The sequence below is a fragment of the Bos javanicus genome, chromosome 8 (genome assembly GCF_032452875.1).
Source record: "Bos javanicus breed banteng chromosome 8, ARS-OSU_banteng_1.0, whole genome shotgun sequence".
Taxonomy (NCBI): domain Eukaryota; kingdom Metazoa; phylum Chordata; class Mammalia; order Artiodactyla; family Bovidae; genus Bos; species Bos javanicus.
Window position 1 is genome coordinate 47,112,896 of NC_083875.1, and position 16,494 is coordinate 47,129,389.

Sequence of the window (16,494 nt, forward strand, 5' to 3'; positions counted from 1 at the left end):
TATTGTCTTTTTTTAGGGAATGGACCCAATCAATGAACGAAGAGTGTTTGAAATGGTTGTAAATACTGCTTGTAAAGAAAACACATCTCAGTACTTTTTTATTACACCAAAGGTAGGTAATAAGTAATCTAAAAATATTCACGTACTTGGAAGTCCTTATGGCTAAAACATGTAGATTTTGGCCCAGTATGTGTAAATATGAGCAGAACAGTCCCAAAATAGATTATAGTAAAGGGGGACAAGTTCCAATAACATACTTAATCAGAAAGCTTATCACTAGAGGAAGGAAGTAGCAGGCATAGCATTATGTTCTAGAGCTGAGAGTTCCTCTGCTTTTTTGGCATTTATTCTTCCTCTAGGGAACTTCCTCTCTTAGCACTGAAAAATGACAGAAAGCACTGGTCCTCCTCATTTCCTCAGAAAGGCCTGTTTTGCTCTGTCCTGGCCCAGAGGAAATCCTAAGTATCCTCAAAATCTTCTATTCACATAAAAAACAGACTTACCTTTACAGAACCATTACAATGGGAAATTTTCTTTTGTTACCTCTTGTGCTATGGGTCAATTATGAAACTGCTGTATAGCAATCAAAGATATTTTTATTAATGTAATCAGATTTTTTTTAAGAAATTTCATTGGAGATCCTATCTGAAATTCAGTTTTTATCAAATAGTATAATCTCTTCTTCTAGCAGATACTCTGTGGAGTAGCTAGATCTGTTAATACCCTATTGTTGTTGGCCTGTAAATCCAACCACCCTGTTAATAGACTTTTCAGGCTACCAATCTATTACAGTACCTGACTATAGAAGTTGCTTGAAAGGTGTTTTGTGGATAAAAGAGTGAAATTATCCTAGGAAAGTTCTGGAGGATATACTTTTCCAGGGTCAACCTAGGAAGCAGTGTGATCCCATTGGCCTGTGAATATAGAGGGCTCCCAAGATATGTTGACGAGTCCTTAGGCCAGGTTTCAGATGTGGTAATTCAAGTAAAAATCGCTATCTGGCAGAGTGTATGTTGAATTGAGAACTTCATTAAGAGTTTCATTAATTTTACAAATAAAATGTATTTGACTCCACACGTGCAAGTTCAGAAAGTTGTGCTTAATATATAGCATTCTATGACAGTTTGTTTTAACACTTCACAGCTCCTTCAAAATCTTCCTTATTCTGAAAAGATGACAGTATTGTTTGTCTACAATGGTCCTCATATGCTGGAACCAAACAGATGGAATTTAAAGGCTTTCCAAAGGCGGCGGCGCCGTATTACATTCACTCAGCCTTCTCAATGAAAGTGAAGGGCAAGAACTTTGAGACTTTTCTGTTAAATCCTATATGTAAGTGTGGCTCAACTGAATAAAAGTTAGATTCATTAAGACTAAAGGATCAGTTATTTTTGAAACCTGCTATTAGGTTGATGAAGAGAGACCATAATAACTTCTTTCTGTGGAACATCATCTGGTAGTAAAATTTAAATCTTGTGTCCTTAGCACTCTGACCATAAGTGACTGGGTCCCCACTTTTACAGTATTGGCTCCTCAAATCAGAACTACAGTGGAAGGGATTATTGGTTGCAAGAAGTTTCGTTGACATGGGAACCCTGAGCTTTACTTGCAAAGTAATTTTAACTACTCTTAGAGTGTAAAGATGACTCTACAGCTTAAGTCCGAGTTTCTCTCAGTGTTATATTTAATTTTTAAAATTTGATATGGAAATGTCTAATGTATAGTAATAATTTATGACAAATCTATTCGTTTCTTCTGATTAAAAAGATTACCTTATCTCCACTAGGAAATGGGATTTTAGGAACCTTTTAAAAAAAGTTTCATGAAACTTGATACTGTAGTTGTATTGGTATCTCAAAGGAGGGGAAAGTACTGGGAGCAGGACTTCTTTGAAATGCCACAAGATGGCCACTAGATGATGCAAAATGCAACCAAAAGATTGACAGAGAATAAAGTGGCAAGAATTTTTAAAGAATAACCCTATAAAATTAAAATGTGGGTGGGTCTTTTCGGGCTTAATCGTTTTTGTTTTCTTTTTTTAATTTAGTCAATTTTTACATCTTAAATTTCTAAAGCATTTTTATAATTATTTTTAGTAAAATTTTTCTTAACATTTCTTATACTGGTTTCTACAGTTTATATTTGAAATTTCTCAGTGTTATGTAGAGTGAGCAAAAGCATTGATTTGTTTAAAACCATAGTATTTTTAGGCCTTAAGCTTGTGTAGGTCCTTTTAATTTACAGTGTTGATCCTACCCCAGTATCTCAGAAAATCTAAACTGTTCTTACAGCATGGAAGAATCAGATTAGAAAATCATTTGTTTCTCTCTGAGTTATACTAATTAACAGTGCGAAAACATTCTATTCTTTAAAATCTTGTAAAAATAAAGAACTGGATCAAGGACATGTCTTTAAACAGTGGATTGGATCTGTAGAGGTAATTACAATTATTTTTTTGACTTGGTAGCTTGACTAAATTGAAGAATTGCATTCAGTTTGGGTTTTGTATGTTCTTAAATAGCTACTGAAATCTTGTTAAGTCAAAAAATAAAAGTCTTCATCCTCTTATTTGGACATTTTCTCTTTAAAAAGCTTTTTATTTTCTTTATAAAAATTTTAAAAGAACCTTCCCCTCTTAAACTAAGTCTAATGCATGTACTATGAAAATAGTTTGAAATAACATGTTTACTAGTGCAAACAACTCATGTAAACATTGAAAATGTTGGGAACATGTTAGTAAATGAATGTTTTACCAAATGTTTTGTTGTTAAATACTTTGTTTTCCATCAAAGTACCTTTACTAACATGTGCTTGGTGTAGTTCATTTATTGTTTAAGTGCCAGTCATCTTATTTCTAAAAACTGATCATCAGTGTGAAAAAAGTTTGAAGATTATTTCAGTTTGCATATGCCAATAATTATTCCAAACCTTGTTTATAAGCATTTGTATCTCTGGTGGACAAATACTTGGTTTTACACTGAAAGTTGAGCTGCGAATAAATTATGTATTTTAACATTAATAAAATAGTAAGTCCTGCACAATAACTCAGCCACCTGAAATGTCACATATTTTCTGAAAAAGTTGATTTAATTACAAATTGTAAAAACTTCATATAATAGTCTTATTTGATGAATAAAATATTTAAAACCCTAAAAGGTGACAAGCAATTATTTGTAATGACAAAGTCTTAACTGATTTGCCTAAGGATTTTAGCATTAAAATATTTGCTGCTTTGTAATTGTCTTTTGGAAATGTGTTTATTTTCTTTGGAGTATGAATCTTTAGTATCTAAAACAATGTAATTTGGGGGAATTCCTGGTGGTCCAGTGGTTAGGACTTCACGCTTTCACTGCCAAGGGCCCGGGTTCAGTCCCTGGTCGGGGAACTAAGATCCTGCAAGCTGTGCAGCACCACCGAAAAAAAAAGAGTGTAATTTTGTCCTGCTACTATGTATCTGCAGGTGTAACTGGAAACAAACTCTTTGTGGGAAATGCTACTTTGTTGGTAATAAATGCATATTTTCATGTTCTTTTAGTGTATGTCTTTTTAAATGAGCACTGTTTTTTATATACTTTGAATCTTTGTAAGAGTCATTTTGGTTTTCAGATTTGCTAAACAGTCTATTGAATGCCTACCATTTACAGAATACTGTTTGGCAGTATATCTATGTTCAAAAAGATAGAAAATTTAGTCCCTTGTCTTGCTGCAAGGCGATCTTAGTCTAAATAAAGCCATAAACACCAGAAAAAAGTATTTAAATCATCTAAAGAAACCAGTTACAAGGTAAGTATAAATATTTTTAGGTTGAAACCTTAGATGGCCTGCAAGAGAGCCTTGAATATGGTATCTTTACCTATATGGCTGTGTACTTAGTTAAATTTCAGCCACTGTGTTACTCAAGAGGGAGAGGGTGAATAGTGGAGACAAGGAGGCATCTCTGCCATGATCCAGAGAGTCACCCTGTGGTTTGCTGACAGTGTTTTCAGAGGAAAGACTTGGTAGGCTTTCATCACACTCATAAAAATCCAGTTGTCAGCCTTCAAGACTTCTATGTATCTCCCCCCACACTGCCCTCATCTAAAGTATCATCCCTAAGCCACTAATATATATCACTGGCAAAACACAATGTATATTTTGAAGAATAAAAAATACAGCCTGCATATGATTCCACTGTCAAGAAACTTAATTCAGGGTGGTGATTCCAGTTCAAGATGTCAAACCCCATCCTGAAGATCCTGAACTTACCTTTTGCCACAGACATACTGTGTCTACAGTTATATAATAGAAAATTCCTCATCACTGGCTGAGTGACGGCCACACATCAAGCAAGCAGGTAGGAGAGGCTGGAACAAACTCACCATAACCCCCACCCCCAGTGGGTCCCAAATTGGAAGAGAACTGAAAGCCCAGAGCTTCTTGATGAGAAGTGAGGAGTTTGAACCCCACATCAGGCACTCCAACTTTTAAGACCTGCACCTGGAAGAGAAGCCCCCATCTGATTCTGATAACTAGTGAGGCTTGTGTCCTAAGACCCAAACTAGTGATCTGAGAAGTGATTCTTCAGAGGCTAGTCTGCTCAGACTCACTTAACCAGGCCCCAGCTCAGAAGCAACAGATCACACCCAGACATAAATTGAAGGAGGCTCACCGGCTTAAACTGAAGCATCATCTGCCCGAGAAAAGGCATCTACTCTGACATACACATGTAGGAGTTAGTTGGCGGGGACAGAGATGGGCAAGTGGTTTTCATGCCCATGCCCCAGAGCACAAGTATCTCCTGGACAAGAGGGTTCACATCTGATGCCCTGGGTTTGCTGGCTACTGCCCCGAGGACACCTCTGGACTACCTAGCTCTGGAGGCCAGGGGAGCTTGTGTTCCTGGGCCCTTGGGACTATAACAATCAGTGTCACCAGAAAAATCTGTGTTCTGATTTTTGTGGCTGCTGCCAGTGGGCACCTCTATACTCCCTGGTTCTGGTAAACCTGGGGCTTATGCCAACGGGTCCCATGGAACAGTAGTGAATGGAGAAAAAGTTCTTAAATAGCTACCATCTCCAGGGCACAGCAAGAGGCACTGGACCCTGGAGCTCAGTCTTTGTGAAGAGTGTGGGCCTATTAAAAATCATGTCTGCAGGCTGAGGGACAGGCTTCCAATTAATCACTCATCTGGGGCTGTCTGAATACTTTGCAGAAGTCTGGGAGAGGGGTACTATCTTCAGGCTCTCCCTTTGCCATGCTCCAGAGTGCCAGTGCCTCCCAGAGGGGAGCTTTACACATGTTTGGTATCCTGGTTTTCGCATCCAGTCCTTACTCGGCAGCTTCTGCCTAGCAGGGGATGCCCCTTGATTGCCTGGCTGTGATGGTCAGGGGGCCTTACATTGCTGGGTCCCACAGGACTGTGATTATCATAGAGATGGTTCTTGGCAGAGCATGGCCACAGAGAGCAGATTGAAGTAACCCCTCACCCTAGTCTTTCTGTGATGTAGCTTCTATCTGTCCTGGAGTTACGACCTGAGAAGCAGGCTTCAAGAGTGGCATACACTTTGTGGCTTCCAAAGTTATTCTCAGGGCATATAGGCTACAGATGGCATCCTGGCACTCCTGCCTTGCTCCAGATTGCTGGTATTTCCCAGAAAAGAGCTTACACATGGGTCTGGAGGCACAACTTTTTTGACTGCCACCCAGGCACACCTTCAAGTTTCCTGACTCTGGTGGCCAACAAGGTTTATGCTTGCAGTCCCACAGGACTACATACATGTCCATACTTTTAAAAGCTGCCTGAGGATCTGACTTCTAATCAGCCTGAATCTAGGTAATGAGAACCTCCCTAGGCACACCCTCAACTACTAGGAGCTGTTTAACAATATGATAGGCCGTTTTGGACAATCACAAAAGTTTGAGAGACAGCAAGAGGCTAGGGCAGGGTTGAACAAGTTTCATCCACAAAAAGCCATTCTTTTTAGACCGAGAGAGGTCGTCGTTTTATCTACTGCAAGAAACCAACACAGGGAGTCAAGAAATGGAGAGAGAGGGGAATAAACAAAATAATAAGATAAAAGCTCCAGGGCTCGGGGCAGAGGCAAACTTAATAAAATGGAGATAGGTAATTTATGTTCAAAGAAATGATTAATGAAGATGCTCACCAAACGGAAGTAGAATAAATGAATACAGTGAGAAGAATTTCAATGAAGAGTTGGAAAAAGTACCAAACATGTCACAGAGCTGAAGAATAATTGAACTGAATATGAAAAGTACACTATGAAAATGAAAAGTTCAGCAGGAGACTAAATTAGAATTAATCATCAAGTTGAAGACAAGGCAGTGAAATTCACCCAATCAGAGCAGCAAGAGGGAAAAAAAATGAAAAAATAGGGTAAGGGTTTTATGGGAAACTATCAAATAGAGCTAACATTCACATTTTAGGGCTCCCAGAAATAAGACAGAAATGGGCAAAGAAATTATTTGAAGATAAATGGCTCAAAACTTCCCTAAACTAGGTAAGGAAACAGCATCCTGAGGCAAGAAAAAAAAGGGAGGACTCAAATAAAATCAGAAATGAAAGAAGATATTTTATAGTACCACAGAAATACAAAGGATCATAAAAGACCAATATGAATAATCATATACCAACAGATTAGACAATCTAGAAGAAATGGAAAAATTCCTAGAGACATACAGCCTATCAAGTCAGTTGTGAAAAACAGAAAATCTGAACAGACTGATAACTGGTAATGAGACTGTATTTGGTAATCAGAAACTCCCCAACAGACAAAGTTCAGAATTAAGTGGCTTCATTGGTGAATTCAACCAAACATTCTAAGGAGAATTAACACCAAACCTTTGCCAACTCTTCCAAAATTAAAAAAAAAAAAGAAGAAGAAGAGGAAACTCTTCCAAACTCAATCTACAGGGCCAGCATTTATCCTGATACCAAAATCAGACAAAGACACCACAAGAAATCTTCAGGCCAGTATCCCTAGTGAACACAAATATAAAAATCCTCACCTAAATATTAGCAATCCAAATTCAACAATATTAATAAGCAGGTCATACATACACTAAGATCAAGTGGGATTTATTCCAGGGATGCAAGAATTAACAAAATGAAGACTATAAACCATATGATCATCTCATTAGATGCAAGAAAATATCTGACATCTAGACTTCAACATCAATTCATAATAAAACTCAAAAGTGGGGACAGAAGTAACATACCTCAACATAACAAAGGCCATATATATGACAATCCCAGAACATCATATTTAACAGTATAATGCTGAAAGCTTTTCCTCTGAGCAGCAGGAACAAGACAAGGATGCCCACTTTCACCACTTATATTCAACAGAGTACTGAAAGCCCTAACAAGGAATTAACCAAGAAAAATGAATAAAAGGCATCCAAATTGGCAAGAAAAAACTAAAACTGTCACTAGTTATAGATGACATGAAATGATACAGAAAGCCCTTAAGACTCTACAAAAAAACTTACAATAAATGAATTCAGTAATGTTTCAGGATACAGGATCAATGCAAAAAATGTCTTGCATTTTTATACACTAATAACTATCAAAAAAAGAACAAAATCTTTTTGCAGTTGTATAAAAAATAAAATACTTAGAAATTAATTAACCAAGGAGGTGAAAGGCCTGTATATTGAAAAGTGTAAGACATTAATGAAAGAAATTGAATAAAAAGATAACTCTATGCTAATGGGACGATTTCGTTAAAATGTCCAAACTACCCAAACAATCTTCTAATTCAGTGCAATTCCTAACAAAATTCCAATGGCATTTTTCACAGGAATAGAACCAACAATTCTAAAATTCATATAGAGCCAAAAGAGACACTGAATAGCCAAAGCAATCTTAAGAAAACTGGAGACCTCACACACCCTGATTTCAAACTACAGGTGGCCCTTCAACAATGGAGGGGTTAAGGGGACCAACCTTCCACACAGTTATCTATGTGTGTAACTTAACAGCCAGCTCTCCATATTTGCAGTACCATACCCAAGGATTCAACGAACCAGTGATTGCGTAGTACTGTAGTATGCATTTAGTGCAAGTTCCAGGTATAAGTGAATCCATGCAGAGCAAACCGATGTTGTAAGGGTCCACTTAACATTACAAAATTTTAGTGTGTGTGTGTGTGTGTGTATAGTATATAACTGTATCAGCATAGAAACAATTACACAGGTCAATGGAACAGAAATGAGAGCCCAGAAATAAACCTACACGTATGTGATCAATTAATTTATGACAAAGGAGTTAAGGATATACAGCGGGGAAGGGGCAATCTCTTTAAGAAATGACATTGGAAAAGTGGACTGCTGCTGCTAAGTCGCTTCAGTCATGTCCGACTCTATGCGACCCCATAGACAGCAGCCCACCAGGCTCCCCTGTCCCTAGGATTCTCAAGGCAAGAACACTGGAGTGGGTTGCCATTTCATTCTCCAATGCATAAGAGTGAAAAGTGAAAGTGAAGTCGCTCAGTCCTGTCTGACTCTCAGCGACCCCATGGACTGTAGCCCACCAGGCCCCTCCATCCATGGGATTTTCCAGGCGAGAGTTCTGGAGTGGGGTGCCATTGCCTTCTCCGGAAAAGTGGACAGTCACATGCAAAAGAATGAAACTGGTCCACTAACTTACACTGCACACAAAAATTAGGTGAATTAAAGACTTAAACACAAGACATGAAACCACTAGAAGAAAGATAGGTGGTAAGCTCCCTGACATAAGTTTTAGTTATGCAGTTTTTAATTTGACACCAAAAGTAAAAACAACAGAAGCAAAAGTAAACAGATTTGACAACAAACTAAAAAGCTTCTGCACAGGAAAGGAAACCAGTAACAAAATGAAAAGGCAACCTACTGAATGGGAGAAATTATCTGTAAATAATATGTCTGATAAAGGATTAACACCCAAAGTATATAAAGAACTCATAAGTCTGCCTATTTAAAAGTGGGTGAAGGATCTAAATAGACATTTTTCCAAAGAAGATACAGTTTTAGCCAGACTTATCAAGAATAAACAGAAAAGGTCCAAATCATTAAAATTCTGAAATTAAAAAAGGTTATTACCAACATCACAGAAATACAAAAGACATTAATAGACTACTAAAAGCAACTATCTAAATAGAACCTCCCCCCACCCCAAAAAAAGATGTCCTTTTCATCATAGGGGACAGGAGTGCAAAAGTGGTAAGTCAAGAGATACCTGGATTAACAGGCAAGTTTGGCCATGGAGTACAAAGTAAAGCAGGGCAAAGGGTAACAGTTTTGCTAAGAGAACACACCGGTCATAGATAACACCCTCTTCCAACAACGCAAGAGATGACTCTACACATGGACATCACCAGATGGTCACATGGACATCACCAGATGGTCAATACCAAAATCAGGCTATTTATATTCTTTGCACCCAAAGATGGAGTAGCTCTATACAGTCAGCAAAAAACAAGACCTGGAGCTAACTATGGGTGGCTCAGATCATCAGCTCCTTATTGAAAATTTCAGGCTTAAATTGAAGAAAGTAGGGAAAACCACTAGGCCATTCAGGTATGACCCAAGTCAAATCCCTTATGATTATACAGTGGAAGTGACAAACAGATTCAATGGATTAGATCTGGTAGACAGAGTACCTAAAGAACTATAGATGGAGGTTCATAATATTCAGGAAGTGCTGACCAAGAAAAGAAATACAAGGCAAAGTGGTTGTCTGAGGAGGCCTTACAAATACCCGAGAAAAGAAGAGAAGTGAAAGGCAAAGGAGAAAGGGAAAGATATACCCATCTGAATGCAGAGTTCCAAAGAATAGCAAGGAGAGATAAGAAAGCCTTCTTAAGTGAACAATGTAAAGAAATAGAGGAAAACAACAGAATGGGAAAAACTAGAGATCTCTTCAACAACACTAGCGATACCCAGGGAACATTTCATGAAAAGATGGGCACAATAAAGGAAAAAACAGCAAGGACCTAACAGAAGCAGAAGAGATAAACAGGAGGTGGCAAGAATACAACAGAAGAACTGTACAAAGAAGTTCTTAACAACCTGGATAACCACAGGCTGCCTGCCCTCTGCTCCTGGGCAAGCAGATTGGCCCCAGGGTGACCAACGGCAGTGGAAAAGCTGGGGCACCCTCTGCTCCTGAGCATCATCTGCCATCAGCTCCAGCCTTACCTGAACCCCCTTCCCAATGACCCCTGCAGGGCTTCTGCCTCAGCACCAGGACAGCACGATGACCAACATCCAATGAATGGCTGGTGAAGGTGTACACACTTAATGAGGACCAGCAGTGGGACAACTAGGGCACCAGACATGTCATCCAGCTGAATCGGATATCCCTGCTAGTCAGGGCTTGACAAGATATGGTCCACTGGAGAAGAGAATGGCAAACCAGTATTCTTGCCTTGAGAACCCCATGAACAATATGAAAAGGCAAAAAGACACTGACAGATGAGCTCCCTAGGTTGGTAGGTGTCCAATATGCTACTGGGGAAGAGCGGAGAAACAGCTTTAGAAAGAATGAAGAGGTTGCACCAAAGCAGAAACGATGCCCAGTTGTGGATGTGTCTGGTGGTGAAAGTAAACTCCGATGCTGTAAAAAACAGTATTGCATAGGAACCTGGAATGTTAGGTCCATCAATCAAGGGAATTGGATGTGATCAAGCAAGAGATAGCAAGACTGAACATCAGTGTTTTAAGAATCAGTGAACTAAAATGGATGGGAATGAGCAAATTTAATTTAGATGACCATTATATCTACTACTGTGGGCAAGAATCCCTTAGAAGGAATGGAGTAGCCCTCACAGTCAACAAGAGAGTCCAAAATGCAGTACTTAGGTGCAGTTTCAAAAACGACAGAATGATCTTGGTTTGTTTCTAAGGCAAACCATTCAACACTATGGTTACCCAAATCTATGCCCCAACAACTAATGCTGAAGAAGCTGGAGTTGAATGACTCTCTGAAGACGTAAAAGACCTCCTAGAACTAACACGAAAAAAAGATGTCCTTTTCAACATAGGGGACTGGAATGCAAAAGGAGGAAGTCAAGAGATACGTGGAGTAACAGGCAAGTTTGGCTGTGGAGTGCAAGATGACACAGGGAAAAGACTAACACAGTTTTGCCAAGAGAATGCACTGGTGATAGCTAACACTCTTTTCCAACAATACAAGAGATAACTCTTCATGTGGACATCACCAGATGGTCGATACCGAAATCAGATGGATTATGATGGAGAAGCTCTATAATCAGCAAAAACAAGACTTGGAGCTGACTGGCTCAGATCATCAGCTCCTTACTGCAAACTTTGGGCTTAAATTGAAGAAAGTAGGGAAAAACCACTAGGCCATTCAGATATGACCTAAATCAAATCCCTTATGATTATATAGTGGAGGTGACGAATAGATTTAAGGGACTATATCTGGTAGACAATGCCTGAAGAACTGGTAGACAGAGTGCCTGAAGAACTATGGACAGAGATTCATATCATTCTACAGGAGGTGGTGATGGAAACCGTCCCCAAGAAAAAGAAATGAAAGAAGGAAAATGTTTGTCTGAGGAAGCCTTACAAATACCTGAGAAAAGAGAAGCAAGAGGCAAAGGAGAAAGAAAAAGATATACCCAACTGAATGCAGAGTTCCAAAGAACAGTAAGGAGAGATAAGAAAGCCTTAAGTGGACAATCCAAAGAAATAGAGGAAAACAATACAATGGGAAAGACCAGAGATCTCTTCGAGAAAATTAGATACCAAGGGAACATTTCATGCAAAGATGAGCACAATAAAGGACACAAATGGTAAGGAACTAACAGACACAGAAGACATTAAGAAGAAGTGGCAAGAATAGAAGAATTACACAAAAAAGATCTTAATGACCAGGATAATGATGATGGTGTGGTCACTCACCAAGAGCCAGACATCCTGGAATGTGAGTTGAGTGGGCCTTAGGAAGCATTAGTACAAACAAAGCTAGTGGAGATGATGGAATTCCAGCTGAGCTATTTCTAATCCTAAAAGATGATGTTGTGAAAGTGCTGCACTCATTATGCAAGCAAATTTGGAAAACCCAGCAGTGGCCACTGGACTGGAAAAGGTCAGTTTTCATTCTAATCCCAAAGAAGAGCAATGCCAAAGAATGTTCAAACTACCACACAATTGCACTTATTTCAGATGCTAGCAAGGTATTACTCAAAATCCTTTAAAAGCTAGGATTTAGCAGTACATGAATCAAGAATTTCCAGATGTACAAATAGCATTTAGAAAAGACAGAGAAACCAGAGGTCAAATTGCCAACATCTGCTGGATCATAGAAAAAGGGGAATTCCAGAAAAACATCTACTCTGCCTCATTGACTACGCTAAAACGTTTGACTGTGTGCATCACAACAAACTGTGGAAAATTCTGAAAGAGCTGGGAATACTAGACCACCTTGCCTGCCCACTGAGAAACCTGTATGTAGGTCAAGAAGCAACAGTTAGAACCAGACATGGAATAAGAGACTGGTTCAAAACTGGGGAAAGAGTACATCAAGGCTATATAGTGTCACCCTGTTTATTTCACTTATATGCAGAAGACATCATGCAAAATGCCAGGCTAGAGGAAGCACAAGCTGGAATCAAGATTGCTGGGAGAAATATTAATAATCTCAGATATGCAGATGATACCACTCTAATGGCAGAAAACAAAGAGGAATTAAAGAGTCTCTTGATGAAGGAGAAAGAGGAGAGTGAAAAAGCTGACTTAAAATTCAACCTTCAGAGATGGCAGAGTAAAAGGACGTGGGCTCATTTTCTCCTGCGAGAGCACCAAAATCACAACTAGCTGTTGAATAATCATCGACAGGATGACACTGGAACCAACGAAAAAAAGATACCTCATGTCCAAAGACAAAGTAGAAGCCACAGCAAGACAGTAGGAGGGGCACAATCACGATAAAATCAAATCCAATACCCACCAGATGTAGAATAAATAATACCAAAATGGAGAACAATAATACCAAAGAAGTTCTCCCACTGTTGTGAAGGTTCAGAACCCCACGTCAGGCTTCTCAGCCTGGGAACACAACAAAGGGACGGTGAATCTGACCTTGAAGGCCAGCGGGATTTGATTACAAGACTTCCACAGGACTGGGAGAAACAGAGACTCCAGGCTTAGGGGGCACAAACAAAACCTTGTGTACACCAAAGCTCAGAGGAAAGGAGCAGTGACTCCATAAGGGACTGAACCAAAGTTTACTAGTGTTGGAGGGTCCCTGTGGAGGCTTGGGTCAGCAGGGGCTCACCACAGGGATGGGGGGACTGGCAACAGCAGTCTAGGAAGGTCCCCTTTGGTGTAAACCCTCTTGGAAGTCTCCACTAACCCAACCATAGCCCCCAAAGACCAGAGGGCTGGATCGCCTCAGGCCAAAAACTACCAGGGAGAAAGCACAACCCCACTCATCTGCAGATAACTGGATTAAAGCTTTACTGAGCAAGCCCTGCCCACCAGAGCAAGACCCAGTGTTTCCCATCACCATTCCCTTCCATCAGGAAGCTTACACAAGCCTCTTACATTATATTTTAAGTCACTCAGTTGTGTTCAACTCTTTGCTACCTCATGGACTATGCAGGCCATGGAATTCTCCAGGCCAGAATACTGGAGTGGGTAACTTTTCCCTTCTTAAGAGGATTTTCCCAACGGGATCAAACCCAAGTCTCCCACATTGCAGGTGGATTCTTTACTGTCTCAGCCACCAGGGAAGCCCAAGAATACTGGAGTGGGTAGCCTATCCCTTCTCCAGGGGATCTTCCTGACCTGGGAATCGAATCAGGGTCTCCTGCATTGCAGGTGGATTCTTTACCAGCTTAGCTACCAGGGAAACCCACACAAGCCTCTTAGCCTCCTCCATCAGATGTCAGAAGAAGCAAGAAGAACCGCAACCCCACAGTGACTAAAACAAAATCACATTACAGAAAGTTAATCAGCATGAAAAGTAGAAAGTTATGTCCCAGTTGAAGGGACAAGATAAAACCCCAGAGAAATAATTAGAGACAGGCAACCTTTCAGAAAAAGAATTCAGAATGACAGTGAACATGATTCAGGATCTCAGAAAAAGAATGGAGACAAAGATTGAGAAGATGCAAGAAATGTTTACCAAAGACCTAGAAGAACCAAAGAACAAACAGATGAATCACTAGAAGGAATCAATAGCAGAATAACTGAGGCAGAACAATGGATAAATGACTTGGAGGACAGAATGGTAGAAATCACTGCACAGAACAGAACATAGGAAAAAGAATGAAAAGAAAGGAAAACAGCCTAAAAGACCCCTGGGACAACAATAAATGCACGAACTTTCATATTACAGGGGTCCCAGCATGAGACGAGAGAGAGAGAAAGGGGACCTGAGAAAATATTTGAAGACATACTAGCTGAAAACTTCCCTAACATGGAAAAGGAAGTAATCAACCAAGTCCAGGAAGCAGAGTCCCAGGCAGGATAAACCCAAGGAGGAACACACCAAGACACATAGTAATCAAACTGACAAAAATTAAAGAAAAAATTAAGCTGACAAGAATTAAAGAGATAAAATATTAAAAGCAACAAGGCAAAAACGACAAATAACATAAAAGAGAACTCCCATCAGGCTATCAGCTGATTTCTCAACAGAAACTTGACAGGCCACAAGGGAATGGCTGCTGCTGCTGCTGCTGCTAAGTCACTTCAGTCATGTCCGACTCTGTGCGACCCCATGGCTCCCCCGTCCCTGGGATTCTCCAGGCAAGAACACTGGAGTGGGTTGCCATTTCCTTCTTCAATGCATGAAAGTGAAAGTGAAAGTGAAGTCGCTCAGTCATATCCAACTCAGCGACGCCATGGACTGCAGCCTACCAGGCTCCTCTGTCCAAGTGATTCTCCAGGCAAGAGTACTGGAGTGGGGTGCCATCGCCTTCTCCAAGGGAATGACATGATATATTTAAAGTAATGAAAGGGAAGAACCTACAACTGAGAATACTTTACCCAGAAAAATCTCCTTCAAATTTAATGGAGAAATAAAGCTTTCCAGACAAGCAAAAATTAAGAGAATTCAGCACCACCAAACCAATTTTACAACAAATCCTAAAGGAACATCTCTAGGCAAGAAACAAGAGAAAGAAAAGACCTCTGACTGTGTGGATCACAATAAAATATGGAAAATTCTGAAAGAGATGGGAATACCAGACCACCTGACCTGCCTCTTGAGAAACCTGTATGCAGGTCAGGAAGCAACAGTTAAAACTGGACATGGAATAACAGACTGGTTCCAAATAGGAAAAGGAGTACGTCAAGGCTGTATATTGCCACTGTGCTTATTTAACTTATATGCAGAGTACATCATGAGAAACACTGGGCTGGAAGAAGCACAAGCTAGAATGAAGATTGCTGGGAGAAATATAAATAACCTCAGAGATGCAGATGACACCACCCTTATGGCAGAAAGTGAAGAGAAACTAAAAAGCCTCTTGATGAAAGTGAAAGTGGAGAGTGAAAAAATTGGCTTAAAGCTCAACATTCAGAAAACGAAGATCATGGCATCCGGTCCCATCACTTCATGGGAAATAGATGGGGAAACAGTGGAAACAGTGTGAGACTTTGTTTTCTGGGGCTCCAAAATCACTGCAGATGGTGATTGCAGCCATGAAATTAAAAGACGCTTACTCCTTGGAAGGAAAGTTATGACCAACCTAGATAGCATATTCAAAAGCAGAGACATTACTTTGCCAACAAAGGTCCGTCTAGTCAAGGCTATGGTTTTTCCAGTGGTCATGTATGGATGTGAGAGTTGGACTGTGAAGAAAGCTGAGCGCCGAAGAATTGATGCTTTTGAACTGTGGTGTTGGAGAAGACTCTTGAGAGTCCCTTGAGATCCAACCAGTGCATCCTAAAGGAGATCAGTCCTGGGTGTTCATTAGAAGGACTGATGTTGAAGCTAAAACTCCAATACTTTGGCCACCTGACATGAAGAGCTGACTCACTGGAAAACACCCTGATGCTGGGAGGGATTGGGGACAGGAGTAGAAGGGGACGACAGAGGACAAGATGGCTGGATGGCATCACCGACTCGATGGACATGAGTTTGAGTGAACTCCGGGAGTTGGTGATGGACAGGGAGGCCTGGCGTGCTGTGATTCATGGGGTCGCAGAGAGTTGGACACGACTGAACTGAACTGACAGAAAATAAACCCCAAACAATTAAGATGGTAATAGGATCACACGTGGATAATTACGTTAAATGTAAATGGGTTAAATACACCAACCAAAAGACAGACTGGCTGAGCAGATGAGAACATGTGCATGTATGACTTTCACTTACCACATCACTCTGCTTGACCCCCCAGATTGTATGTAATTATTTTATATTGTTAGGTTACTCATGCTCCCATTATGGGTTGCAATGGTTAATTATCTTTTATTTTTTTTCTGGCTATAAATTGTGAAAACTGATAAACATCTTTTACTATTGTGATTATGTAACTA

General features: G+C 40.0%; 2 protein-coding genes across 7 annotated transcripts in view; one reads left to right on the forward strand and one right to left on the reverse strand.

Annotated features, from left to right (window-relative positions):
* The window catches only part of SMC5 (structural maintenance of chromosomes 5), a 117,790-nt gene extending 114,261 nt beyond the window's left edge, over positions 1–3,529 (forward strand). For all 5 annotated transcript variants that reach the window (XM_061425518.1, XM_061425515.1, XM_061425517.1 and 2 more), the window contains 2 exons: positions 17–112; positions 1,144–3,529. In XM_061425518.1, coding sequence (XP_061281502.1) covers positions 17–112; positions 1,144–1,287 — 240 coding nt within the window. In that variant the 3' untranslated portion in view covers positions 1,288–3,529. The remainder of the gene's footprint in view (positions 1–16; positions 113–1,143) is intronic.
* Positions 1–16,494, reverse strand: part of KLF9 (KLF transcription factor 9) — a 100,200-nt gene that overhangs the window by 13,421 nt on the left and 70,285 nt on the right. The gene's annotated exons all lie outside the window — the stretch shown is intronic.